Genomic DNA, 27,957 nt, shown 5'->3' with positions numbered 1-27,957 from the left:
ACAATCCTTGAGGTGGGGCCTCACCAGTGTCCTCACTCTTGTCCCATCACCTGTTCCTTGGGAGAAGAGACCAACAGCCCTCCCTACACCCTCCTTTGGGGCAGCTGTGGAGGGCAGTGAGGTCTCTCTTCTGCCCCGCCTGGGTTCAGGGGTATTTCCCCCTCCTTTCTGAAGTAACTGGAATCCGGCTGCCGGGATCCCCGCCCCGCGGCTGGGTGTCTGCGTAGGGCCGTGGGAGGGGGAAAAATAAAAGACACCGAAACCAGCCCGTGACAGCCGGTTTGCAGACACCGACACCGCGCTGTGGAAACGGGAAGGGGAAGCGGGGGAAGTTTCAAATCAGAACAGCTGCTTCTCTCTCCGCTGCACCCACCGGCTCCGAGCAGCCGCCTGGGCCGGGCTCTGAGGTAAAACCGCAGCAGTTGGGGGTTGGCGCGGGCTCGGTGGGCTCCGGGGTGGGGGGGGCACGGAAGGACAACGGGAGGGAACCCCCGGGCCCGGCAGTACCGGGGACCCTCAGCCCGCCCGGCCCCTCCTCGGTCACCCGGCCCCTCGCGTCCTTCCGGGAGCGCGCCCAGACCCGCCCCGGAAGTGACGACACCCCCTTCCGCCGCCGCCGCGGAGGGGAGGAAGCGCCGGGCCGGGCTGGGCCGGGCCGCCGTGAGGGGAACGGAGCGGAGAGCAGAGACCAGCCCAGCTCAACGGAGCGGAGCGGTGCCCGCCGCGCCCCCCCGCCGCCCGGGGCAACCGGTGAGCAGCAGCTCTGACCTGCCGAGGGGCCGCGGGCCGGTAGGGCCCTCCCCCTCCCCTCCTCCTTGGGGGCTGCCCGCCGCCGTCGGGCCTGGCTGTGAAGGGGCTGCCCCGCTGAGGGGGCCCTGCAGCCCCGCGGTGACAGCTCGGGGGCTGTCAGCGTCCCCCCTCCTCTTCCTCCTCCTCCTCCTCCTCCTCCTCCTCCTCCTCCTCCTCCTCCTCCTCCTCCTCCTCCTCCTCCTCCTCCTCCTCCTCCTCCTCCTCCTCCTCCTCCTCCTCCTCCTCCTCCTCCTCCTCCTCCTCTTCCTCCTTCTCTCCGCCGCCGGTCGTTATAATTCGTTATAAGTGTCGGTGATGCGGGGCCCGTTGGGGGTGGGGGGGTGGATAGCCGGGCCCTCTCCTCAGGGAGACACCGCAGTCAGGCTCAACACACCGGGACACGGGGAAACTTCGTCAAACGGTTTCCTCCGTGTGCGCTTCCTAAAACTAAGTTGTTTTTATAATATGTATTTTTATTATTTTAATTCCCTATCTGTGTCCCAGTAGTTGGTGAGGGTGTCACTGATAACTTCACAAATCCGTCCCCTCGGCCTGTCTCCCTGTTAAATTGCTTGTTTTGGCTCTTTGCTTTTGAGTGTTACTGTTTTGTGGCTTCTTATTGTGAGACTGGGGATCAAAGTCCTTTAAACTCAAGCCAAGTGAAGTCTGAAGTATATTTAAGATGCTGAGCAGCGCTTTTTGGTTGGTTTTTGTGGGTGTTTGTGTGAGCACTTTGTGTCATGTTCATCCCATTCCCTTGAAGTAGGGAGTGGCTGTATTTTGCAGAGGGTGTGAGATATTGGGAAGTGAATGACGCACTCCAAGCACCCAAAAACTCTCTGAGGGAGTGGTTCCAGATCCACGCTGTCCGAAATCCTGCAGATCTGGGCTGCTGTGGTCTGTGGCAGGGACAGTGCCCCTTGTGTGGTGGGGTGCTGGGTCAGCTGAGGGGGTTGGCACCGGCAAAATTCAAACAAATGAGTTTGCTTGGGCTGAGCGGGGCCCTGATCTGGCCCAGTGCTGAGAATTAGTGGCACTGCACAGTTTTGGAAAAAGGGTTATGGAAGTTGTGATTTACATTTGTTACTGACACGACTTGCCGTGCTTTTCTTGATTAGTCTCATAGTCTGGAAACTATTTTTGAAGGGGTGCTTTCTGTTGGCATTTCCTCCTGCTGGTGCTCTGGGACGTGTACTGAGTTTTCCAGTTACCCGAGACTCCTTTGAGACTAATGATGGGTCAGCACAGACAGACAGTGTTTTCCAGGAACAGTACTTTGCCCAGGAATTGGATGGGTTGGCGTTCTGGACACGATTACACAAGTGTTTTGCAGTGGGGAGGATTAGGAAGGGAATTGTAACTCAGTGGAGTGCTTTGCTGACAAAAAAACAAACCAACACATGACGGAAGGAAAGAATAGCATATAAAGCCAATTATACCAATTTATAAGATAACTTTACACAACAAACTATGATTATAAGCTTGAAGATAGTCCATGGTTCTGGTATTTAATTTCGGTTTTGCAGTGTTATCTCACCTAGAACAGCTCCCTCCTTCCCCTTCTGATGTTTGTTATATGATCCCAAATTAAGCTTTTTTTTTTTTTTTTTCTGATGATGGACTATTTGTGGCCTAAATTAGGCCTAAAAATCATGCTTGTGAAGTCCTATTAAAACACTGTCAGTAACAAGTCAGGTACAAAGTGATACTTAGAAGTTTTTCTCTGAGGTTGTAGCAAACAGTTTTTATCTGTATTCAGGTGAGCGTGGTTGGCACGTTGGCAGAAAACACAGAGCATGTAGAACCTGATCACTGCTGTTTCTGAGGAAATCTTAGAAGTTTTAGCTAATCCTCTTCATATTCTTACTTGAGTTCCCAGTCGAACAGTACAAAGCAGTTTTTTAGATGTTTCTTGTGATTTCATTTAAAAGTGCAGTTATGAGTCACATGTAGATGGTGAGACATAGTCTTAATTCATGAAGACGTGCCGCTCCTGGCTGAGCGGTCATCGCTACGGGCAGTAGTTAAGAACTTTGTGTGGACAAACAAAACCATAGCTTAAGGTCTGTTCTGATGTAGGAAAATGCATCTTCCAGCTGAAGTCAGCCCTGTGGGTAGAGCGTTGAAGCCTCGTGGCCATTCGGTTTCAGAGGTTTTAAGTAGTGGCTGCAATTTCCCCTGCCAAATGACAGCACCAGACAGTGCAGTTGTTTTCAGGTGGCTGATCAGACTGTGTGTCTGTCATCACAGTTAACGACTGGTTCTTTCCTCAGGATCATTAGTTAGCACTGTTTGTACTAGGAAACAACTACTAGAGCTGAAATTTCTTAATTGCAAGAAAGACGCGGATTAAAACTGTGAAGACTCACATGATCTGTTCTGCAAAGGCAGCAGCTATGTTCCTTTCCTAATTTGTAACTTGGCTAATGGCTCTGTATTTTCTGTTCATGAGTCTCTTGGATCATGTTGCCCCACCCTTTCCTTTAGAGGAAATTAGCTCATGTTTAATTACCTTTCTGCTAATTATATGCCTGAATATTTGGGGTTACACATGAATCATAACTATTTCAACACTTACATGGCTCTTAAGAATTTTGTGGCATTTGGGTCAGTGGTTGCTCTTTGGAATACATACGTGTTATTTTAAGGATGTTTTTCCATAGGCAAAATTTGTAGTTGTTAAAGGCCTTGACCCAGTCCCCTCCTTCCACTCCCTCAGTTTTGATGCGCTTTCTAGTCTACCTTGTAAATTTATTTTCCGTAACTGAGGTTGCGTGTGGTTTTAGGTGGAACTTGCCACTCTCTTGATCTGGTGTAAAGTCTTGTGTGCTATTCAGTCACCATAAAAATGTAAACCAGCAACTGTTCCTGTGAGAATGTGTCTTTGGAGACTTCCCCAGTTTTTCTTTTCCTGTTCTAAAATCCCATGCCTGGGGATGGCCATTAATGACCAGACAGCTGCAGTGAGTGATACTACGAGACATTGTGAACACTCTTTGAGGCACTTTGATGTTTTTTAATGAGAAGAATTAATGCAAGATGTTCATTAAGTGCTATGAAGACTTAAACTTGAAGAGGCAAATCACATTCACTTCAGTCCAGTGAGAAGACTGGTGTAGGTCCTGCTAAGGGTTGTGCTGAGATTTTTTTGAGAAGACTATTGATTTCAGGAGGTAGGGTAAGGTAAAGAGATGAGAGAACACTTCCCCATCACCCCCAAAATGAAAACAACCCAAAACCAAAAGGAGAGATTCAGATGTCAGGAGATGGTTTGTTTTGGGGTTTTTTTGTGGTCAAAAGTGTAGGAGGCTGAAACAGGCCTCCCAGAAGTCAGAGGCAGTTCCATGCCTTTGTGTCAGCCTGCCTGTTTCGACTCTGTCACATGAAGTCTTTTCTTTTTTCAGATGTGTTTATGAACTTTGATACCAATATTGAAACTCTTTTACAAAGCCACTGCTTTCATTTCCAGAGTGAGCGTGTAGAATTATTTACAAACTTTTTCATAGCCTGTAATAATTACAAATTGTCTTGCAGTTACCTCTTACTAAAAGAGTTTATGGATTGATTATATGAGACCCTTTTCTACTCAGCTTTGATATGTGAGCCTTTTCAAGTAGCTCTTCCATCAAAGGTGACCTGAACAATCCAGGACTAATAAATAGTTTATGAAAAAGTTGATATCTTGCCGTTGTGGCAGTGCTGCAACCTGCAGTGGCAGTGAAGGGACCTGTTTGCCTCCTCAGTCCCTGGGAAGTAAGGTGGTTAGAAAAGAACAAGAAAAACAAGCCGGTGGTGTCTGAACTTATGATAAATCTATACTAGTTTTAAACCTTATTTCCCATACAGTGCTTTTCCTGAAGCCAGAGCTGTGTCTGCAGTCTTTGGAAACCCTAATGTGTTATGAAAATTATCTTAGGTTTATTGCTGAAAAGAACGTGTTACGTAAGTGTAGTCTCTTTCATGTGGGTTAAGTCAGCCCTTGGTGACAGATCCTCTTTTGATGAAAGGAGCCCCTTTTCCATGTTACATAAAAGCTAAGAATGCACTTGCTCTTTGCTGTGACTGTGATACCTGCTTTAATAAATTTACTATGAATTTTTCCAGCTGTTTTGTAATCTGGTCCGTGTGAAAATTAGAATACAGTCTTGCTGCTGTTGAGATCTTTGATATGAAAGGTACAATGTCCTGGAGCAGTAATTGCTGCTACTTCAGTCCCACTATGGGTTACTGACAAAAATGGCCTAAGAATTTATGGATTTATAATTGGAAGAGAGAGAGCCTTTTGGAAAGTTAGAGGTAGTTTTGGGCTTTATGTAACTGCCCTGCATATCAGGTTTTGGCAAACTTTTGAGCTCTCTTATTGTCCTTTAGTTTCAGTTATGAAATAGCACTGATTATGAAAGCTTTATCTTTAGTCCCATGGAAATGTATTGGAAAATCATCAAGGCAAAAAGAAGTAAAATAGTATCTGGTTGCCTAATTCTGTATCAGTGTGATCTGGTTAGTTCTGAACTGATATTGCTGAACTTCACTGTCCTTTTGTGTGAGCAGTGAAGATGCCAGAGGTTGGACGTCCAGCCAGATGGACTAGACCCCTACAGGAATGTGGGCATCCAAGGTGGGACATGAGCAAGGTGTTACTGCCTGAGCTTTGGTGACTGTTGTAGATGGTGTTTTGGTGCCTGTCGCTGTCTCCCAGCGGTGTGTAGGAAATGAAGATTGTAGATCGCAGTCTGCAAATGTCTGAAGACTAAATGCTTTCATGGAATTCCTTTGTAAATTTAGATGTAACTTTATTGCTTCCCATGAGAAGCAATCTGAGCTTCTCCTGAGACCTGAAACTGAAAATCCTTGAAAACTAGAATATAAGTTTTATTAAGCACCTGCATTCAGTGGATACTGTTGCACGTCAGGGCAATGGAAAACATTTCTTAAAAAAAAAAACCCTTTTACTTTCTTCCTTCACTCTCCCCTGACACACCCCAGCCTCCTACCAACCTTAACGCTTTGGTTCCTTTTCTTTGAGAATACTTGTAACAAAATGTGTGTTACCCATGTCTTAAGGCTTTCTGTGTTTTCTTTAGTAAATCTTCAAAGACGGATTGAAGTATGTGACTTGGGGAAAGTGATGTGGCTGTGGGCCAGCAGCATTTTGCAGAAAAGTTGGTTTTTCGGGTTTTGGCTGAGCTGTCTGCTTCCACGGCTGCGGTAACCGAAACCCTGCACTGGCTGCACATACGTTTTCAGTTGCAGCTTTCACGGAGTCGCAGAGGAACTGTTGGGCAGGCAGCTGATTCATCTGTTCTAAGAAAATTATTTGAATTTCCCTTTTTCTGAAGTAAGAGCGGTGGTTTATTGGATATTCTTCTTGGATGGCAAACGACAGGAAAAATCTAGGGGTGTAGGCAAGGGACCAGAAACCCCTGAGTTGGTGTTGCACTTTTAAAAAAGTGTTTGCTCTAAGTAAACAGGTGCTTAAAATACTACTGAATAAAAAGAAAAATTTTAGATGGTACAAAAAGAAAAATTTGTTGATAGGAAGATATATTCGAGAGCTTCAGAACGAATTGCGTTAAAGCAAGTAAAAGCTAAACTTTTAATTAAACCACAGTGTTGTGGGGTTTTTTTTCCCACATGCTAGACATCATAACAAAACAAAATATTCTAAGACACTTAAGAAGATGGAAACCTGATCTGTCAGAGACCTCTGATGGTGCAACCCTTCAGATATATCTACCATAACATGTATCATATGCCTCATCTGCCAGTGACTCACAAGTATTTCATCTGTTCTTGATATCACTGCAGTTTGCAGGAATCAGGCTCTGCATCTAGATCAGGGTGGAAGGACGTGGCTGGGGGTTACTGTGCTCTCAGGCTGGGGGGGTTCTGGCCCAGGAATGCCTGTGGCAGGAAGACAAGGAGCTCTTTGGTGTCTGTAAGTCCAGTCCTCTGTCAGCTGTGGCACAAATACACCGATTGCCAGCAGTGCAACAGCTTTCCATGTTGTAATTGTCCAGAATAAATCCCCTTGTGCAGCTGTGATGTAACAGCACACGATGGCAGCGATCCTCTGAGGAACCCCACGCGTGGTGTGTTGGGTGGAGTTTAAAGATCCTCATCATAGAAAGGGGTTGGGTGTCTTCCATTTTTTTTAATTCAGAGGGAAATGGGAAGGAAGAAGGTTTTACTTGCAAATAAGTAACAAGGGGAAAGGGATTTTATAAATTAATAACTAAGTCTAAGAGCCTGTTCTCTTTCTAAACTTTTTGAAGGGTTGATACTAATTGACATAGATATTAACCTTTGATAAGGTCTAGTACTGGTACAAAATGCTTAGAAGAGTAGTTTATATCATGGTATTTGTGAGTCTATATCATTTCTGCTTTCCCTGATGATATTCACAGCAGAACTATTTTAAGCACTTACTGAACAAAGTGACATATAAGTACACTTTAAATCACAGGCGTTTGATCCTGGGAGGGAGGGAGGGAGATGCGGTTCTTCTTGCAGTTGTTGAGTGTTTTAATTGGGATGCAGGAGATGTGAAAAGGATGTTTGGTGCAGTGCAGCTCGCCAGAGTGCACTAATTACTTTTATTTATTTGGTACTTCATTGTCCTTCCTGATTAGATGATTTTATTTATTATTTTTTATGGAAGTTTTGTTACATTCCTCACTATTGTTTTCCTGGCTTCTCCATGGTCAGGCAGTATGGAAGCTGGTCAGAGCTGCTACCTCTGTGGCTCCAGAAAAATAACAAATTTATTCTTTCTTTTGTATTATGTTACCCAGAAGTGAACTTTGAACAGGTCATGCATTCAGGGCAGGAATGAAAATAAGAGGTCTGACCATGCTAAATAAGAGGTGTGACTGTGCAAATACATTGAGGACTTGATCTTTGAATAAAGAATGATATAACTTTAGCTGAAGGGGGAGAGAGAGAAGGGAAGAAAGAAAGGGGGGAAGAGGTGGGCAAGCATTTTGAACACTTAAGAGTTCCAACAAAACATTTCTAGGAATTAAAGAACATAAAGAACACAGCAATTTAGTTGCAGAAAGCACACTTGAGATGGATTTTTTCATATTCAGTTTATTAAAATTCAGTTTTTCCATTCATTATAATGTAAATGCCGATGTGCAAAAATTAACTGTGAAACTTTTTTTTAATGGCTGTATGTCTTTAAAGAAAGCAAAAAGCCTCTGCTCTAAGTGCAGCATGTGATTTCTTCATATTGATTCAGGGTGACCTCTTTTGTCCCTGGATCTGAAACTGATGTAACTGCAATTGAAAAGACTTGAAGGGGAGAAAACAGAAGAGCTTGCTTTCTAGTGCCTTGGCTTTGCAGCACTTTACAAACCTGTCCTGAAAGAATGGAAAAAAAATAATGAATCTTGCTGCTGAGAGACCTGCTTTGCTTACTCCAGGGAAAGCTGCTGAACTTTGACACTAAACAGAACCTTATTTTTAGTTCTAATGTACACAAAGTGCTAGCAGGATGCCAAAGGTAATTGTGGTGCTGGTATCTGGTTAAAGCTCTGTGGATCCAGAAAGCTCATTTTTGTGTTTGTATAGAGATGGTGAAAGCGCACAATGGGCATAGAAACCGAGTGTGCTGTGAGCCTTTCGGAAAGCAAGACGTGGGATAGAATCAAGGTCACATATTTCATTCTACTCCTTCAGTTTTCAAAAAATCTGAGTGTCTAAACACGGTGCTTTTGAATAAGAACAACAGACACCTGAATTTATGAAACTGTCCTACACACCGCGATTGCAAAACTGTTGTGACCTACTGTACTGTAGGGGGTGATGGGACCAGGGATGTTATTTCCTTGGGAGATAGAGATCGGCGTAAAATTTCTCTGAAGTTTGCGTTATGAAAACGTTTTTTATCTGTTGTGTCTTTGTAGCTCCCTGTAGTTTACAATGAAAACATTCAGACTGATCAGCTTTACCATTAATAGCAATATTGAAAATTTTATGCATGGTGGGTTTTTTTTTCCCAGTAGAGGTGTCTGCAATAGAAGTCTCAAATCAAAACGCTGCTGCAGCTTCTGTTTTCAGGAAGCCGTCTTTAAACTGGATCAGGAGCAACTCAAGAGTTCCAAGGTTTTGCTTCCCCATTCTTTTCAGAATTGGTGGTGAAGGGCATGTGCTGTGCTCTGAGAAAGGGCTGTGTTTCCAAATACTGCCAATGTGCAGTTTCCGTCCCAGGCCGTGCAGTTGATGAACGTTTGATATTTAATTTCTGGTCTGTTAGATAGATTGTCGGTCAGCAGATCTGTGAACCATTATAGTCAACGTAAAGACCTTACTTGAGGAATCAGAAAATGAAGATAGTACAGAAACCAAAAGATTTTTGTGAAGACAATGTACTTTTTTTTCTTCTGTTGATTTGTGCACTTCTGGGAATGAAGTAAAACTCTCAAATATTTAAAATCTGGTTGTTCTTTTTTAATTTTGCTTTGCAGAAGCATATTAATGTCTGTTTAACTGTGAGACATTTCTGTGGGAAAGAAAAGAGAGTGTTCAACTGTTCTCTGTCTATATAAATGAGAAAATGTGTCTTTATAAATTATGCCATTAATAAACTGATTCCCTTAATATACAGGTCTCTACAATGAAACTATTTTTAGATTACTTTTAGAAACTCATTATTTCTTTCAAAGATAGAAAATATGTTAGAGGAAGGAGCCTTAATACTTACATAGATAAGATGGAATATTTAATTTGTTCCACCCTTGGAGAAAATAATGTGTTTCCCGTTACTTTACTTAAAATAACTTGTTTAGATTAATGGGAAATGTTAAACATAAGTCTTTTAAAAAAATTGATCTTATATACTTCAGCTTGAAACAAAATAGCTGTTACTTCCTGTAGTAGAAAAGGATCTTTGGTAGTGACAGTTGTCCATATCCCATCATCACGATGTTTTGCTGGAAGACCCAGGGAAGAGTTTGGGGCTCTTTCTGAGACTGAGTGCAAGAGCTTCCAGGGGGTGAGTAACCTCTGCTGGGCACAAACATGAAGAGCCAGAGATCCACATTCCTCAAATTTATGAATTGAGGGGTCATTACAAATCTTGGGGGAAAAATAAGATTTACTGACATTATTTAAGATCACTTTCCAGCTTGCTTTCTGTACATTGTATCTCAATATGTTCTGTTTTAATTGTGTGATCTGAAGTAATGTGCTGGAGGGCAGGGCAGTGCCTTCAAACTTTGTGGCAGAGTTGGTTTAAAAATCTTCTGGTTTTCCTGTTAGAGGAAGGAAGTCCTAAGGATGCCTTTGGTTGTGAACGTGAGAGCAAGGAACGAAATGGCTACTGTGCTTGCTCAGATTATGAGAAGCAGTCTCTGCTGAGGATGGCAGGAAGGAAAAGGGGCTGGATTTAGTGACCAAGACCTGCTTTTCAGCACCTTGCTGTGATATTCCTAGTGTCTTTATGTCAATGTTGAAATCCAGATGTCAATGTTTTAATACGTGGACTTTAAACTTGCTGGTGCAGGTGATCCTGTGCTGCTTTTCTCTTAAAACGAATCGATCATTTAGAATTAGAAGGAGTTGAAATGCCCTTGGGAGCAAGCTGGCATGTGGGCTGGTTTCTGTCAAGCAAAAAAAGAAAGGGGAGGGTTGGATCATTGGAAGACAGGCTCTGCACAGTGCTGGTGTAGGCATGAAAATAAATCTTTTTGTTGCAGTCACTATATATAAATTCTGTGGAGCTGTGCTTTATACAGATGCCCAACTTAACTCTGAAGTAACTTGAGTACTGAAGGAAATGGAGGTTGCACCTCATCCGTGTTCATGAACTCTGCTGAGTTAGCTGTGAGACTCCCCTGTGCTGTGAAGACAGATTCTTTGAGGCCAAAGATGCGTTATCTCAAGTGATGTGATTCTTTGCAGAGAGGTCTCAGCCTGAATACAAACCTATTTACATTTTTTTCTCTTACTCAGTTTGCTTCTCTTTGGTGGTGACTGTAACTTTCTGTATTTGTTTTTTCCTCCATTGCTTTGTGCCTCTGCGATTGTTAGAACAATGTGCTGGTGAGATCAGAGAATTGTGCCTTTTTCCACATGTGTCCGGAGCTGTATGACTGGTACTGCTGGTCTGCTCTCCCGGCCAGCTGACTAGTACTGTTTGCAGGTCAGAGCTATGCAAACATATGCTAATGCTGCACTTGGCTTTGAGGGCTGCGCGGTTGTCTAACTGTGCCCTTTATTTTGTTACTATGGAACTATTCAATAATTAAAACAGGTGACTTCTTCCTAAAAGACAAGCCTTCAAAAGAAATGATTTCTAGCAGGATGATACCATGTTTCTATCTTTAACCCTTTTCTCTTTAAACAGGAAGAAAATGAACCTGAAATCTGAACGCAGAGGAATTCACGTTGATCAGTCGGAGCTACTGTGCAAGAAGGGATGTGGTTACTATGGCAATCCTGCTTGGCAGGGATTTTGCTCCAAGTGCTGGAGAGAGGAATACCATAAGGCCAGGCAGAAACAGATTCAAGAGGATTGGGAGCTGGCAGAGCGGTAAAGAGCCCTCTTTATTCCTTCATCTTTTACAGTAGGGTAACTTCACGAAATACTATTCCTGTCTCCTGTTTTCTAGTCCCATTTGCTCTGGCTCAGTTGCATCATAAGTTCTCAAATTTGACCTTTCCAGCAGGAATTTAAAAATCTTCCTTTTGGTGCAAAGATGAATATTTATGACATGCTAATTTAAGAGGTTTCAGAAGAAAGTCTGTGAAGTAACAAATGTAAACACCCTCCCAACCTCTCAACAAATGCTTTGACCTAATTTGCATACTGAAATCTGTAATTCTAACTAGCAGTTGGAAGGGTGAAAGTGGCAATTTTGATTAAGATACCTCTGCCTCTGGAGGCCACAGTTATTGTCTTGAATATAGCCAGCCCATTGGTTTTACATTTCAGCTACTGATTAAAAAGATTGTGTCTGTCATGCTTTTAAACTGTAGGGTTAAGCCCAAAAGCATCAAAGTTTTAGCTTTAATAATTCAGGTAATTTTTCTAAGCACGTATTTTCTGCAAAGCAGTCTAGTTTTCCTAGTGTGATAAATGCATCACCCTAAAAATGGGGGTTGGAGGAAATCTGTGCTTGAGTGAGAGAATAAGAGCAGGTAGGACTGCTTTTTGTTGGACGTACTGACACAGATTCTCTACATATGCTTACCTTAACGTTTTAGTGGTCTGTGCCAGAACTATAGGGAAAAGTACAAGTGCCCAAGAGCCATGTGTGTACTTGAGTTTGGAACCCTTCTGTGCACTTGAGTTACCTGGTGATAGGTTAACCAAGGTCACTGGAGGGGAAAACAAGGCATTAAGTGCAGTGTTCACATCAACCTGCCTGAAGAAGGTGACATCTGTGGAAACTCTCTGAACTTGAGTTGGGTCCAAACTGATGGTTATAGTTTGGAAGCCCTTAGTTTTCTGATCTCTAACAGCCCTAGACCCTTTTACCTTATTCCTTGATGTAGTTCCCTTTACTGTGGGGCACTGGAACAGATTAACTACAAAGAAAGGTAGAAAGAAGTGCTTGAAACCTTTTCTAGCCTAATCAGAACGTGCCAGGTAAGCTGTTGAGTACAGTACAGAGGAGGTGCCAGTTGTTCCTCTGCCATAATTTTGGCTTAAACAGTTAATAAGGACTTCAGTATTACTGGAGCAGATAGTTATGCTGTCAGTTTTATAACGTACAATAAAATGGGGCATTTAAGGAGTTCTTTAATAAGTAACTGTTCAGTAGGTAGATGCTAAAGGGACAGATAAGCTGTGATTGCTTTAGTGAACAGAAAAGCTTGACAGCACAGATAAGACACAATTTCTGCCTCCAGATTGCAAAAGCAGGACCATTTATCCTGAGTTAGATGGATGTTTAAAGAAAATCGCTCAACCTTTTAGCATCTTGAAGAGCAATATAATTTAATCCGTTTTAATCCTCCTGCATAGGAAGCAAAGTAGCCCTTGAAGGATGAACATGTTTGCCCCTCTCCTCCTCCTTTTGTACCTGTAGATTAAAAGATGGGCTTGGTCTTTGCAAAGCACACAGCAGTGTTGCAATGAAGGGTTTGCCTCATTCAGTCAACCAAGCATATGTATTGCCAAGCCTTTGAAACCAAATTATGCCAACAATAACCTGTTACCCTGTCAGAATCCCAGCAATATTCTGGAAATTTCACTTGCTCAGCTGCGAGTCGTGGTTTTTATCTTCAATAATATGGTAAAGGATTGCCAGTGGTAATAGGATATGAAACAGGACAGGATGTAGGGAGGAAAGCAACTGAATTGGTTATTGGATGTGCTCTCACAGTCTTTCCCCTCATGTCTACCTTTGTGGAATTCAGGGCTGTGATGTGAGGGGAAGGTGACCATGATTATATTTAAGTCTCCTCCCTTTTAACCTTACTATGTAATCCTCCCTGGCCATCTTGAGCTTTCCCTCACTTTCACCGTTACAACATGGATAGAGTGGAGGGTAGGAAGCAAGAAATGAAGATGGACATAGAGGAGAATTAGCATGTCAAGTGAGTAATTAATTTATTATCTGTGCTGATTTTAAGCACTTAAATTAGACCTACATTTTTCTAATTCCAGGCTTCAGCGTGAGGAGGAAGAAGCATATGCCAGCAGTCAGAGTACCCAAGGGGCGCAGTCGCTGACCTTTTCAAAATTTGAAGAAAAGAAAACCAATGAGAAAACACGAAAGGTCACTACTGTGAAGAAGTTCTTCACTGCTTCTTCCAGAGCAGGAGCTAAGAAGGGTAATTTTCTCCTTTGCTTTTAATGGTTCTGTATGTGTCAAGTTGTATTTTTGATGGATGTGTGGTACTAAAAGGCAGAGTAATGCTCTGTGACATTGGAACAATGATGCTTCTGGAGAGTGATACGTGAAGTCTTACTGAAAACACAGAAAAACACAAGCTTCTGGGTGATGCCAAACGATCTTTATACAGAACAATGCACTTGCAAACCTGTGGCCATGTTTGTGGTAGTTATACAGGAGTTCTTCCACTAAAGTGTAGTAAAAATGTGTTCCTACTGGTGGTCTACCCCTACACTGCTGAGCAGAATGACTTTGGTCATATGACAGAAGTTCTTTCTGGATTCATGAGTCAACCATAGTGTGATACTGTGGTTCAAGACTTGAAGGGGAATTCTTCCTGAAGCAGGAGAAGAGGTACCAGCTGTCAGTCACCTCAAACAAACTGAAATGTCAAAGTTGACAGAAATGCTGATCTAAAATAGCAGGGGATGCTGCTGTAATGGATCACTTCAACAGCTTTAACAGGAAAATTGGAATGTGTAAGCAGGGTGCCTTTAAATGAAAATAAATGTGGAAGGAAACTTGCAGTGTTTATGTGGGTTGTGAATATCAAGTTTGTGGTTGGCTGAATGTTTATTCTACAGCATGTGTTACAAGTAAGAGTGATTAATGCCACTGATGTCTTTGCATAGCAATAGCTTACATGAGCAGAAAACGGGAAATGCTAGACTGTGGAGGAGGCGTTCCAGAAGAAAAAGCAACATTAATGTATTTTGGCCTTATAGACGATGCATTTCCTTAACAAGAAGTTGTAAACGTGTCTGGATTTCATCTTAGATTTTGTCTTGGTGTATGGGCAGCAGCTGGCTAAATAAGGCATTCAGCTATGTATTAAGAACTTTTTTTATGTTCATTCTTCTCACTTTCCATATTTTCTTTTTTTTTTTTTTTTTTTTTAGACAAAAATGTTTTAGAAAGCCATAGCTGGAAAAGTAAAGCTGTCTTTTCCTTCTATTCTGAGTCAGCTTTGGCAGGAGGGGATATACTGCAGAAAGCACACAATAATTTTTGTCCTTTCAAATGTGGAAAAGAGTAAGAACTGTGTTACAAGAATATTGCGTTATAAAAGGATGATCTGAGAAAGCACTTGCCCTTTGGTTTACACAAATACCACTGACCTTACAGTTTCTTCTGGCTTTGTTCAGACTCTCTCCTGGACAGCACGTAGGACACCAATGGTCTGGTATCTGCAAACAGATAAGCATTGAATTCCAGGTGAACATTTTTGTCTGTGGAGAAACCCACTGAAGTCAGTGGAGCTCTCTGTGTACACAAAAGCACGGTAATTGTAGTCCAGTTACAGCATTAGACTTTTGGATCCTGACTTTCAGAACTGCTCAGCATATTATAGTGCTCCAAGAGCAATCTGTAGCAGTGAGGGACAGCAGCTAAATAATTTTAAAATCAGGCCCTTAGCACCATACTGGACTGGACCCTTGTGGCTTAAACTTTGCATGACAGGGCAATGTGTTTTACCATTACTGTAAGGGAAATTCTCTCTTCTGCCTGCTTTTGCCAACAATGTTGGCTAGCGAAGGCTGCTGTGTAAAGGAAAAAAATATCCTGCAGCTTATCCTCCCGTTTCCAACCCCTCATCCCTAGAACATGAAGATTTAAAGCAACCTTTTGTGCAATACACAAAATAAAACAGCTGGCTGCCCAGAAGGCCTCACCCAAGACAAAACAGTAAGAGTCCTTCAGTTAATCTATCTCCCTGGCTCAACCAGACGCCAAGGAATCCAGAGCCTCCCAGACTTCTGGGAAGCAAGCAAATATCCTAAAATGCCGTAGGTCAAACCATCTGATGCTTCTTTGCTCTCTCTGATCCATAGCTGTTAGGGAACTGCTAGTCCTCAGACCGATGGCTGTTGCTGATACGCTGGTGGCAGCACTAGCTGGCAGGATGCTGCCACTGCCAGGATTGTGCCGTTCCTCTTTACACAGCAAAAATGAAATCACCTCCCAGATTGCATTCCAGAAAAGGCCAGGTAGCTGAAATTGCCCCTTTGTAAAAAAGGGTGGGGGCATAAAAAAAGGCAAACAGGAATGTGTGCCTACTTTGTCCTTTCCATTTTTTTTTTTTTTTTTTTTTTTTCTTTTAATCCCATTCACCGACTCTCCTGCCATGCTCCCGCTCTCTTGCTTGCTTTTGCATTTATTTCAGTGGCTCAAGAGAAAATCGTTAAGCAAGGACAGCTTGGGAGGGAGCGAAATGCTGATAACATTCTCAGGGATTTGAAGGAAATTTTTACTCCCTCCTGGGAACTGGCTTCCCCTACTGAAGGTAACGCAGTACAGCTCGAGCAAGCTGTCTGCTTGATTGTAGTAAGCTTACTTCTTAGTTGGGCTTTGCAAAATACAAACTAGGGTTGTGCCAGTTATAACTTGTGCTGTTGAATATGAAGATGACATAAAAAGCAAGTGTAGCATCTTGAAGTGAACTCGAATCTCTAAACCAATTCTTTGCTTTTTGGTAGGGAAAGTATAGCAATAAAGCTGAAGCTTCTTTGAGCTCTGCCTTAGCGAGACATCTGAAGGATTATGCAGTTTCAAAAAAATAAGAATTTTGTAAGCAGCAGCTAGATCTTGTGCTGCTTCATATTTTTATCAAAAAGCAATTCCAGGTTGCCATTATAAATCTTACTATAAGTTGAAACTACTTGAATTTAATAGTTCAAGAACTTTTGCAATCTCAAAACATCTCCAGATGTTTGTTACATTAATCAAGAAGACAATTTCATGTCAAGAGAAGACATACTGGTTTCATTTAAACCTAAAGGATGCCAAACCCTTGATGCAGACAGCTTTAGGATCTTGTCCTATGTTATTTGTTTGCAATTCTGACATGTTCTGCTGACTAAAGAAATTTGAAGATGTACCATTCTTTATTTTGCAAAATACATGAAGAAGACGAATGAGTGTGCATAGTAGAGCTAATGACAAACTGCTTTTTTTTATATTTTTTGCTTGGGCTCAGATCTATGACCATGGCACAACCATAGTGAATCACTGGAGTGCTGATGTTCTGCTGTGACAACTAGGATTTTGTAGAATGCCTTGAGAAAGATTTTAATATTAATAGTGTTCATTCTTTGTGAAGGTGATAATTTTTTAACTCTTCCCATACTCTTTCTTTTCATTTTGGCGTATCTCCTCTACTAGGCTGTCTAACTTGTTCAGATGGAATTTCTTTTCTATAATCAGCTTCTTTTTTAGTAAGACTTAATTCTTTTAGAATACACGACAAAGCTGAAAATATTTTGTTGCTGAAAGTGTATTTGTTCATGCAGTCCTTAACAATCAGTGCATATTGTACAGATTCATTTTCCTTAAATCAGGATTTCTACATAGAGATTAATGAACATTTCTGAGTGACATGTAGTTCTTGGTGAGACTCATTAAAAAGACAGTTCATTCTAACATTCAATTTTTTTAATTCCTACATTAACGGTAATCTGCCTTAATTGACTGCATCTCTCTAGTAACTAAAAAAAAGAATTTATTTTAAATTTGTGACTGAAAAAATCATATTATTATCATATATATTCCTTAAGGTCAAATAGCCAAGTGAAGGTCATTAGTTTTATAATACAGTGAACTCAATGTTGAAATAAGTAAATAAATCTTCAGCTGTTTTTTTTAAATGGCATCGGTAATTGTGTAAAAAATATCTTCTAATTCCACCCTTTCAAAATGCACCTTCTTTCTTTGTTTATTATTTCAAAACTATGCTTTCTTCTAACTGGTTATGGAATATTAAATGTAACAAATTTAGCTCGACATATAGTAATGGTTGCCGTTCAGCTTGAACGCTGCGCAGTCGTTCTGCTTTGAATCTTAAGTACAAAGAAGGTTGGAGGAAATCCCCTCTGGAAAACTGTGTTTTTGTGTGACTAGAAAGGAGATGGATTTGCACTCTCTATCTTGATTGCTACAGTCGGAATGTAAATATTTGTAAAACCTTTTCCATTGTTATTACTTTAAATACCATTTCTGGTATTTAATGGTACCTGACCAAACAATCCAGAGAAGGTCATGCTGAAGTGTAGAGGTCCTAACGAGTCTTGTGCTTTGGTCCAATGATCAGTGTGTGAGTCACTGGATCATACAGCTTTGAATTTACTGCTGTGCCAGTTCTCTTTAAAAGGAAATAACAACAATCAATCAAACAAAAAAAACAAACTATAAACTACCTCAAGCTTAAATTTAAACATACCAATTTAAATACACTAATCCCATTTATTTCCTTTTATTTTGGAGTTCTGCATGCCTGCTTATTGAAACAAGGATTCTTTTGTTGTGCATGTTAGTATTTTCAGAGTGACAGATACGTTTGCATCATGTTGATCATGAATATTTTCATGTTTTCTGTCTCTTTGCTGCTTGCTTTTCACCATGTTCATTTACATCATCTCTATTCAATCCTTCATTTTGAACAGTCTTGGCTGGCAAGCTGAAAGGTGGGTGAACTAAACGTGGGTAGTGGAGGTATTAGGTCAAAATTATCTTGCAGGGTACACGTTGGAAGATCAGATGTGTTTGTGTGGAAACCCCCATGGTCTCAGCTATATAGACTTGCATTCAGTGCTCGGTCTGTGTTCCTGCCTCCTCCTTGAGTGCCAAGAAAGTTCTTCCTTGAACAGACGGGGTGCTTCTGCTCCTGCTGAAACACAAATTTACGCTGCGGGGGTGTGATTCTGTGGTATCTGCTGCGTAGCCAAAGCAGGGCTGCTGCGTTTGCACCCACCTCCTGCTCCCACCCCTTGTCTTGTGCCTCTGCTCCTGTGTGACCTGGTGGGAAGGCAGGTTGGGGAGCTGATAAAGCTGAAAAATAACCCCATAAGAAACTCTGGTTTCTGACTAGGGCTGCCCCAAAATACTTCCTGAGGTAGTTCCTGAGCCGGTTGAATGAATGCTTGTGTTGGCGCAAGCAAAGGAGCAGGAATGTAAAGGTGAGGGAGGATGGAGAAGGGACCACTCCGTTATCTCAAACTGCTGCAAAATCCCATCTGGAAGCCTTGACCTTGTATGGAGTTATCTGGGAACAAAAATTTAAGAAACTGGGAAACAAACCCATGTTACAGTAATTTGCTAATATAAAAAGACCATTAGTGTAAATGGGTATGTGGCTATAAATGTTTCACTTCAGTGGAATATTTTCCTAGAGTTCTGTTTAATAGTACCCAGCATTTCAGTGCTCAAGCTTGAGAAATAAATGCTTATTCACTCACACAGTTGAAAAAAACAAACCTGAAAATTAAATATGTGTTAAACACTTCCGGAATTCATCCATCAATGTAAGGAAAAGCTAATCTGATGTTCCCAAATTTTCCCAGCAGAGATCCAAGAAGCCAAGGCTCCCAGCCCTTCTATAAACAGGCAGGCCAGCATCGAGACTGATCGAGTATCCAAGGAATTCATAGAATTTCTCAAGACATATCATAAACCCGGACAAGATATCTATAAGCAATGTAAACTCTTTTTGGACACAATGAATCATAAAAGGGTAAGTTTTGCATGCATTTTACATAAATAAAATGGGGGAATTAGGTAGAGATGGGGAAAATGCTGCTGCAGTATGGGATAAGGGTTACATCTTCACTCTCCATATAAAAAATTTAATGGTCTTGAAATATTAATGTGTCTGTGGTGCCACCTAGGGTTGAAATGAGTCAGTATACAGCACTACACCACACTTTTTTGTTTTTTTTCTTTCCCGTATCTTTTCTATTTAATTTGTAGTTACTCAAATTATATCCTCAAATTTGACTGGAAGTTAAACAGAGTTCTGATAGAATCCTACACACCCTCCACTTCAAAAGCATCTTGAAGGTTTTTCTATTTTTCTTTTAGAAGTGATTCATTCTGAGCACAGAGTGTGTAAAAATAGCATATTATTATTATTGGTTATAAACATTGAAGGTATTCTCATTTCCTGGTTCCTTGATAGTTTGTGCTACTCAAAACCAAGTCTTTCTCAAAACAGTTTGCTACTACACATAAACCAGGCCTAAAATGCAGCTCTGCCATCAGAGCTGAGGCTGGAGTTCAGGGTAACTGTCTAGTTTTTGGCCTTAAAGAATTCAGAAACTACACTCTTTCTGCACTTATTTTTTTACATATGGTTTATATTACTTGATCAGTAAAGTTAATTTTAACCCTTAAAAGCCCCTATTATGTTCTTCAGTAGCTCAGTTAATGCTCAAAAGACAACGTTGTTTCGCAAATAACACTGTGAATATATTTCATAGTAACTTTGTCATTAGAAGTGTTTACTCTATAGGTATTCTTTCAAATATATGATTTGGTTTTTTGGTATGCTGTATGTCATCTTTTAAAAAGTCACAGACAAAAAGTTGGGAGCAAACATTCTGCTTAATAGTCTACGTTATTTTGTCACTGTCACTTGGGGATGTGTCTGGGGAAAATGGCATTGCACCTGTCCAATCCCATTGCTGATACACATCTGTTCAGCAAATAAACATAAGTCTTTCACATGTTAAAGAGCCAGTATGTCTTGGTTTCTCGTATTTTTTAATATAATTTAGCCAACATAAACACCTCTGAGGATATATTTGCATTCTCAGACTGTTACTGCAGTTGGACGCTTTCCTTGAACAAAAACAAAACACCAGAGTCATTGCTGCCATTTCTTCCACACGCACATTTAATCCGTTTTCTGTTGCAGGACTTAAGCATTGAGGAGCAATCTGAGTGTGCCCAAGACTTCTATCAAAACGTAGCAGAGAAATTACAGACACGTTGGAAAGGTATCAAGTTACTCTTCCTCATATCTTACTGCTGAAAAAGTAATGATTTGAGGATAAAGCCTCTTGCGTTTTCAAGTGAAAATGAAGCATCCCTAACCAGCTTTCAGAAATGCAGTTAACAAATTCCAGTTACCATTGTTAGAACTATTCCCAGAAGCACCAGTTTTGTAAAGTTTTGCAGTCCAAAATACTTGTTTTTACAGGTTTTTCTTACACTGTCAATTAAATGTGGTTCAGTTGTTTTCCTTTCTTGTTTTAAATTCAATAGTACTTGTTTAAAACTGAGCTTGAATGTATAGCCTCAACTCAGTTAACAGGCTGTGAGCCTTATGGCACACTGTAATGTGGGCAGAGGACTTGGAAGACCTCACTGGATTCATTGTCAAAGACTGTACTTTTGAGACATTCTTGTAAGCTACAAGCAGCTGCACCTAATTTGTGTGTTGAATGTGCTTCATTGCGAACCTGTGCATGTACTTACTTTGGCACATCACTATGGTGTTCTCACCATTGCATTTTTACTTCTGCTGTAGAAAATACCCCAATTATATCCATTCTTTATTAACTTGGGTTGGCTCAAGTCAGTAGTACTGATGTGGGGATATTGGGACCAAACTGCATTAAATCTTCAAAACAGACGCAGAATGCTTTATTTACAGTTTTGGGGGTGGGATTTGTATCTTTCAGTGCCCCCTGAGAAAGTTGAGAAAGCAATGGATCAGATTGAAAAGTACATTATGACTCGACAGTATAAATATGTCTTTTGCCCTGAAACAACTGATGATGAGAAGAAAGATCTCGCTGTCCAAAAGAGAATCAGGTAACTCTTTGGAAGAAAAAAAGCTGAGTAATTCACAGCCAGGGGAATGAGCTCTGAATCAAGCTTTTAACCAGAAAGAGTTAAAAACACTTCATTTAAGAAACAGAAGGAATTAATAGAATGAATAATGAAAGCTGCTGTGCTAGGGAAACTAATTGGTGTGCTTTTGTTAAATTATGGTAAAAAGAAAGAAAATATTTTTTCTGGAAATAAATTACTTCAGTGGAATAAACTAGTTTATAACTGGACTAGTGCCTCATTTACACAAAGCACTCCTTGTGCATTGAATTCAAGGAGCAGCTGGTTTCAAACACCTGAATGTTACTGGCACAGAATAGTTGAACGTTTTTTTTTCTTGTCCTAGGGCTTTGCACTGGGTAACTCCACAAATGCTGTGTGTTCCTGTCAATGAAGAAATTCCAGAGGTCTCCGATATGGTTGTAAAAGCAATTACAGGTCTGTGAACGATGAAGTTTACATTTGCAGCTTTAAATTTCAGCTCTCTTGTTCACAGAGATTATTTTCTGCTGTCATCAAAAGGGGGTCCAGGCTTTTAGATTTGCAGTGGTCTCTGTGGTATTGGACCAGTTTATCATCTGTGAAGCAGGAATAATTTTTCCATCATAGAAGTGTTTAGGTTTACCTGATCTATTTTAAATAGAGTTGGACTGACCCAAGACAAAGTTTGAATAAACAGATACTTTTGTGGAACATCAAGCACCACAGATAAAAATGATGCAATTTTAGCATTTTCCAGTGTGTGTCTTACTCATTCTGGTGTCTGATTAATACGGTTTTAATGACTAGAGAACTTTTTTGTCCTACAGATATTATCGAAATGGATTCAAAGCGTGTCCCTCGTGATAAATTAGCATGCATCACCAAGTGCAGCAAGCATATATTTAATGCTATTAAAATCACAAAAAATGAACCAGCTTCTGCTGATGACTTTCTTCCAACACTTATATACATTGTTTTGAAGGGGAACCCGCCCCGTCTGCAGTCCAACATCCAGTACATAACACGCTTCTGTAATCCCAGCAGGCTAATGACAGGAGAAGATGGCTACTATTTTACCAATCTGGTAAGTGCAGGAATAGTGTTGATGTTTTAGACAACAAGATTACCTTTTATTTGGATGTAGGAATTTCTGGTAAAGTCAAACACGGCATAACATAGAAGGAAAATTAAAACTACTCTTCAAATAGTTGTTGAGGTTACTTAGAGTACATCAAGCTCTTTTGCTTTTTATCTCCTCTCTCTTCCTTCTCTGCTTTCCAAACCAGTTTTGCTTTCTTTATGATATTAAACGCTTTGTTTGAACAGTCTGATGCTCAGACTTGGGTATATTTTTATTCTGTAAGGAGATATATACTTTTCATTCCAAAAAACCTGAGTTTACACATGTGAAGTTCCCCATTTAAGCCCCTGAGAGTTTATCTCTTGAAGGGAGCGGAGAACTAGGCCATTAACGTGTGGAGGTAAACGGGCTTTTTGAAGCTTCTGCAGGAGACATTTATTGGTGTGCTTGTTTATATTAGGAGGAATTATGATTATGAACTTGGCTTCTCTGCATTTCACCATAAAGCAATTTTTGAGGGAAAATACGTAGTTGAATGAAATACTTGGAATGTTAAAATTGTTAGAATGTTCCTTTCAGTAGGAGGAGAACATCCACAAGGTAAGACAGGCATTGACATTTCTTCCTTCAGAAAATGAATAGAGAGCATAGCAGGTCTCTGCTGATCAGATTATTAAATATTAATATAGTGCTCTTGTCTAGTTGCCCTGTCTTGTTCTTTCTCGTCTTTCACCTCCAAAATGACCCTGAGGTTTGTAATTGATGTTACCCAGTGAGGCAGGAGTGTTCAGGTGAAGTGGTGTCTTCCTGTATCACACTCTTGAGTTTTTGGGGAGAGGAGAGAGGCCTGTGAACTGTCTGGTACAGTTAGCTTCCAGAAGAGTTCTTTAGGAGCAATATGTTGAGGCATTAAATAAAATAATTAGTTATTGATCTAACAGCAGGGTTGAAAAATAGGATGCATCAGTTCCAATCTGTAGCTTGCAATGATACTCACTCTCTTTTCTTTCCAGTGCTGTGCTGTTGCCTTCATTGAAAAACTGGATGCTCAGTCTTTAAATCTAAGCCAAGAAGATTTTGATCGTTTTATGACTGGTCAGACATCCCCAAAGAAGCAAGAATCTGACAGTTTTTCGCCTGACGTGTGCCTGGGTGTTAAGCAAATGTATAAAAACTTAGACCTACTGTCTCAGCTGAATGAGAGACAGGAAAGAATTGTCAATGAAGCCAAGAAGCTTGAGAAAGACCTAATAGATTGGACTGATGGAATTACAAAGGAAGTCCAAGATATTGTTGAGAAATATCCATTAGACATAAAACCAAAAAGTCAAGCCTTAGCAGCTATTGACTCTGAAAATGTGGAGAATGACAAGCTGCCCCCACCACTGCAGCCTCAGGTTTATGCAGGATAATTGTAAGTGTTAACTCTGAAAAGCATCAGTATCCTCACCTAGTACTATCTGCTACTGGGGAAGGAAAATAAATTTAAGGCTAAAAATCAGATGAGCTTAAATCAGTACATTTTTTTAAAGGTACATTTTTTGGTTAAGTGTATTGTTAATTGTATTTATTTCAGTCAAGTAGATTTCTATTAGGCTTTTGTGGGTTTTTGAACTGAATTTAAATTTTCTACACAAACCGGTGTAATTTTTAAGCAACACTAGACCCTTGACATCTTTCCTGAAAGCTTCCTTCTAGGCATGCACTTACTTGTTTTTAATAATTAGTTTAACTTAAAGAATTCGAGTTCCAGCAGAAACTCGAAAGTTACCCATGTTAGACTGAATTTATTCTGTAGCTGTAAAGATGAAATATATATTGTAAAATATGTAAAATTGTAAATAGATTTAAAAATCTAATGTCTCAACTGTGCATGACATCTTGTCTACGAGTGAAAATGATATAAAAGTATTCATTTAGCACCTTTCAGTTAAATCCCGTGGCAGTATAAAGGCAAGGACACTGTTAATGTTTGAGTAAGCTGGGTGGTATGGGTGGTATAGCTGATGAATTACAGGCAGAGGAGATGTTGTAATGATTTGAAAACTTGAATTCATATTGAAATCTGCTCTGTAAAAAAAAAAAAAAAAAGTGCTATTTAATACATGACATTTCTTCATGTAAACGTTCTCTCTGGTTTGTCAGTACACCTGAGAGCCTTCGGTGGTGCACGTAAGGGCTGGTATTAACTATTTTCAAAGAGAATGTTCAGCCAAGCTTCAAAAAGGAAGGAAATATTTTTATTAAAAATTGCATAATGTGGAACAAAAAGGGGGCGGGGAGGAGAGAGTGTAAGAGCTGCACCAAAAGTGGCTTTCTTTTTCTGGCATTGCCTGGTAATTTCTATCAGTGGGTGAGGTCTTTGTTGCTTTTTTGACAATCCTGGTAGATAAATAAGCTCATATAATTAGAGGCTGCTTTTTAGAAGAAGCACGGGCCATTGCTCTGAGCAGAAAAGTGCACTTGATTTTCATGAAACATCAGTCTTCTGATCTTCAGTGACCCCCCCTTTAGCAAAGGGAGTTACCTTGCTAAAGGACTGAACATCAGGTGAAGGTGAATTTATGTCACTAGAAGTTTAATGGGTGTACTTCAAGTTAAGAATAATAGCTCACTCCAAAAAAGTAACCTCTTGCAATATAACTTTTTTATGCCAGCGAAACATTTTATATATCATTTTAAACATCTTCCAGTTAACCCAGTCAGCCGTGACTTGTTTGTGTACCTGAGATATCTAACATAAAGCCGCTTAGCTTGAACTACTCTTAAGCAATGCTAAATTCTTACCATCAAGGAGGAAGGTACCTACCTCTTAAATTATGTTCCACTGCTTTAAAAACACTGCTCTTTTAAATTTGCACTGCAATAATTTCAGACCACGACTGTGATTTGTCCCTCTTTGTCAAATGTATTCAGCCTTATGAACTATGCATTCCTAGTGTTTTGCAGAGAACCAGTGGCCCAAAGCTCCACTGCTGAGGTGAAGCAATGACCTAAGCGGATGATCACAAGAAATTAGATTATTTAATGTATCCATGTGTCACTGCGCCCAAGTTGCTTAGGATCTGACCAGTGCTTGCAGTAAATAATACTGTAAAGTCTTTATTTTCTTTACAAACACTAGGTGCTACTTCTGATATCCAGGTACACAGGTTTTCCGGGGGCGTGGGAGTGCAAACTTTGAGCTATTGTGTAAATTCCAATGTTTAAATAAAAGTGTGTACATCATGCCCTTGTTAATGAGTTCCTAAAAATCTCTTCCCTGGGTTTTGTTATGCTGTTAATGATTAATGTGAATATAATTGGGTCTGCTTCTGCATTCTCTGTGTTTTGGAAGGCACAGTTGGTAGCCATTCATGTGTAAGTCCAGGTAACAATATCTTTTCTTTTTTTTGCAGAAAGATCGTTGTAGTGATTAAGTACTTAAGAACGACTTGATGGTGTATTTGTAACTAAAGTATCTCTAATTTATATGCTGTCTTGTTATCAAGGCACTAAAGTGGGAGCCTTTTCAGTAAACGCATCCTTTGAGTGCCCGGGGAGGCACGTAGGGATGGTTTCCTACCCCAGCTAAAGGTTGGCAGCAAATGCCCAGTCTGTAGGTGAAGCAGGTAAATGTTTGGTGTTTTTTTTTCTTGCGTAAACGTAAGGTAGTTCAGTTGCTCCAGTTATAACCACAGAGTATCTTTCCAGCGTGGAAAAATTCAGGCTGGGCAAGGCATGGTGCACAGCGTGAGGTGATGAACCCTCCCGTGAGTGGAACCAGATCGGGCCAAGGTCCTGGGCATGTCTGGTCCCAGAGGTAAGTTTGGGGTGAGATACAGTGAGAGAGGCCAGGGATGCAGAAAAGGATGAAATAGTATCTATGAACAAGTTGCTTGTGAATCAGAGAGTTTAATGTAAATATGGGATTGGAACCCAGGCTGCTGTGCTCTGGTGACAGTCACAGCATCAGAAATTCTTTGGGTTTTTTTTCAGCAGCCCGCTGTTGGATCAGTATTATTGAAAATGAACACCCCGCAGCTCATTACTAAGAATCAGATCTTAAGCTGTAAACTACTTCTTGGCATGTGAACTCCCCATTCATTTTACTGTAGCAAGGAACCTATTTTACAGGGATTACTGGTTAATAAAACTGTACAACATCTTTGCTTTCATATAACTGAATTGTGAAATTAAATTGATTCTTCTACCCAGTTATCATCAATGTTTGCTAATTCTCCAGTGTATGTTCTCTTGGGGCTGGGTATCTCATGCCCAAGGGAGAGAGGCAGAGATAGATCCAGCTGAACTACTTAATGGCAATTTGAAAAAAGGGGTTAAAATGATTGAGGGCAGAGGCAGCGGTGTTCCATCTGATACAGAACAACTTCGCTTTATCGACAGCCACCATCCTTTTATCGGAGATTTGTGTGGAAGTTGTGTATATGTTGGTTTGGGGTGTTTTTTTATCAACGCAAGGCTTGGCAGATGTGCACTGGCAGTACTGCCACCTGCTTTCCAAAAGACATGGTCAAAAAGAGAGTCTAACTAACGGAGAGAGTCTGACTAACTTTAACGGAATGACAATCATTCCGTTCTGTCCTTGGACCCCTCATTTCATCACCATTTCAGTGGTTCCCAGTGACAGGACGAGGAGCAATGGGCACAAGCTGGAACATGGGAAGTTCCACTCAAATATGGGGAAGAACTTCTTTCTGGTGAGGGTGGCAGAGCCCTGGAAGAGGCTGCCCAGGGAGGGTGTGGAGTCCCCTTCTCTGGAGATCTTCAAGCCTTGCCTGGATGCTGTCCTGAGTGATGTGCTCTGGGCAACCCTGCTTTGGCAGGGGGTTTGGGCTAGATGATCTCTAGAGGTCCCTTCCAACTCTGATGATTCCATGATCTTTGAAGACAGGGTGATTTCTGACCTTCAGGGAAACACTGTAGTTTTATCTGTCTGATGGATTTCATCTTGAAAGCTCTTAGGTGTTCACAGAATTGTCTGGGGTGGACGGGACCTTCCAGATCATGGAGTCATATCACTAACCTGGCACTGCCAAAACCACCACTATCCCATGTCCCTGGGCACCACCTCTGCCCCTCTGAAATACTTCCAGGGATGGTGACTCCACCACTTCCCTGGGCAGCCTGTCCCAAGGCTTGATAACCCTTTCTGTGAAGAATTTTTTCCTAATATCCATCCTAAATCTCTCCTGGTGCAACTTGAGGCCCTTTCCTCTTGTCCCATCGCCTTTTCCTTGGGAGAAGAGACCGTCCCCCCGGGCTGCACCCTCCTTTCAGGGGGTTGCAGAGAGCAATAAGGTCTCCCCTCAGCCTCCTTTTCTCCAGGCTGAACACCCCCAGCTCCCTCAGCCTCTCCTCACAAGACTTATGCTCCCTCCCCAGCTCCATTGCCCTTCTCTGGACCCGCTCCAGCCCCTCAGTGTCCCTCCTCTCGTGAGGAGCCCCAAAAACCGGACGCCGTGTTCGAGGTGGGGCCTCACCAGCGCCGAGCACAGGGGGGCGACCACCGCGGCGGCCCCGCTGGCCACACTGTTCCCTTCTCTGGGATGGCTTCTAACGGGGAGGGGGGCGATGGCGGCGGCGGGGGCTCCGCCCGGGCCGCGCGTTGCCGGCGCCGCCGCGAAGTTTGTCCCCCCCGCGCCACCG

The 27,957-nt window shown here is 41.4% G+C and overlaps 1 protein-coding gene across 4 annotated transcripts; it reads left to right on the top strand.

The window, feature by feature from the left end:
- The first annotated feature begins 288 nt into the window (after positions 1 to 288).
- Positions 289 to 25,536, top strand: RABGEF1 (RAB guanine nucleotide exchange factor (GEF) 1). 4 transcript variants are annotated; one of them, XM_014953182.1, is made up of 9 exons: positions 289 to 407; positions 11,141 to 11,326; positions 13,409 to 13,575; positions 18,974 to 19,143; positions 20,326 to 20,407; positions 21,095 to 21,227; positions 21,592 to 21,683; positions 22,055 to 22,311; positions 23,322 to 25,536. In XM_014953182.1, the coding sequence occupies exons 2-9, from the start codon at positions 11,148 to 11,150 to the stop codon at positions 23,718 to 23,720; spliced, it is 1,479 nt and encodes a 492-aa protein (XP_014808668.1). In that variant the 5' UTR covers positions 289 to 407; positions 11,141 to 11,147; the 3' UTR covers positions 23,721 to 25,536. The 4 variants fall into 4 exon arrangements, with proteins under 4 accessions (XP_014808668.1, XP_014808671.1, XP_014808670.1 ...); XM_014953185.1 differs by having other exon boundaries at positions 290 to 407; positions 18,977 to 19,143; XM_014953184.1 differs by lacking the exon at positions 289 to 407 and adding an exon at positions 607 to 750 and having other exon boundaries at positions 18,977 to 19,143.
- Positions 25,537 to 27,957: the final 2,421 nt, after the last annotated feature.

Source organism: Calidris pugnax, unplaced genomic scaffold (genome assembly GCF_001431845.1).
Source record: "Calidris pugnax isolate Ruff unplaced genomic scaffold, ASM143184v1 scaffold133, whole genome shotgun sequence".
Lineage (NCBI taxonomy): Eukaryota > Metazoa > Chordata > Aves > Charadriiformes > Scolopacidae > Calidris > Calidris pugnax.
Note: the sequence above shows the minus strand (reverse complement) of the source record. Positions and strands in the feature narration are given on the sequence as shown.

Coding starts and splice junctions, on each gene's coding strand:
- RABGEF1 (XM_014953182.1), top strand. CDS start 11,148: ATGAACCTGAAATCTGAACGCAGAGGAATTCACGTTGATCAGTCGGAG. Junction 11,327..13,408: donor GATTGGGAGCTGGCAGAGCG/GTAAAGAGCCCT, acceptor TTCTAATTCCAG/GCTTCAGCGTGAGGAGGAAG. Junction 22,312..23,321: donor GCTACTATTTTACCAATCTG/GTAAGTGCAGGA, acceptor TTTTCTTTCCAG/TGCTGTGCTGTTGCCTTCAT.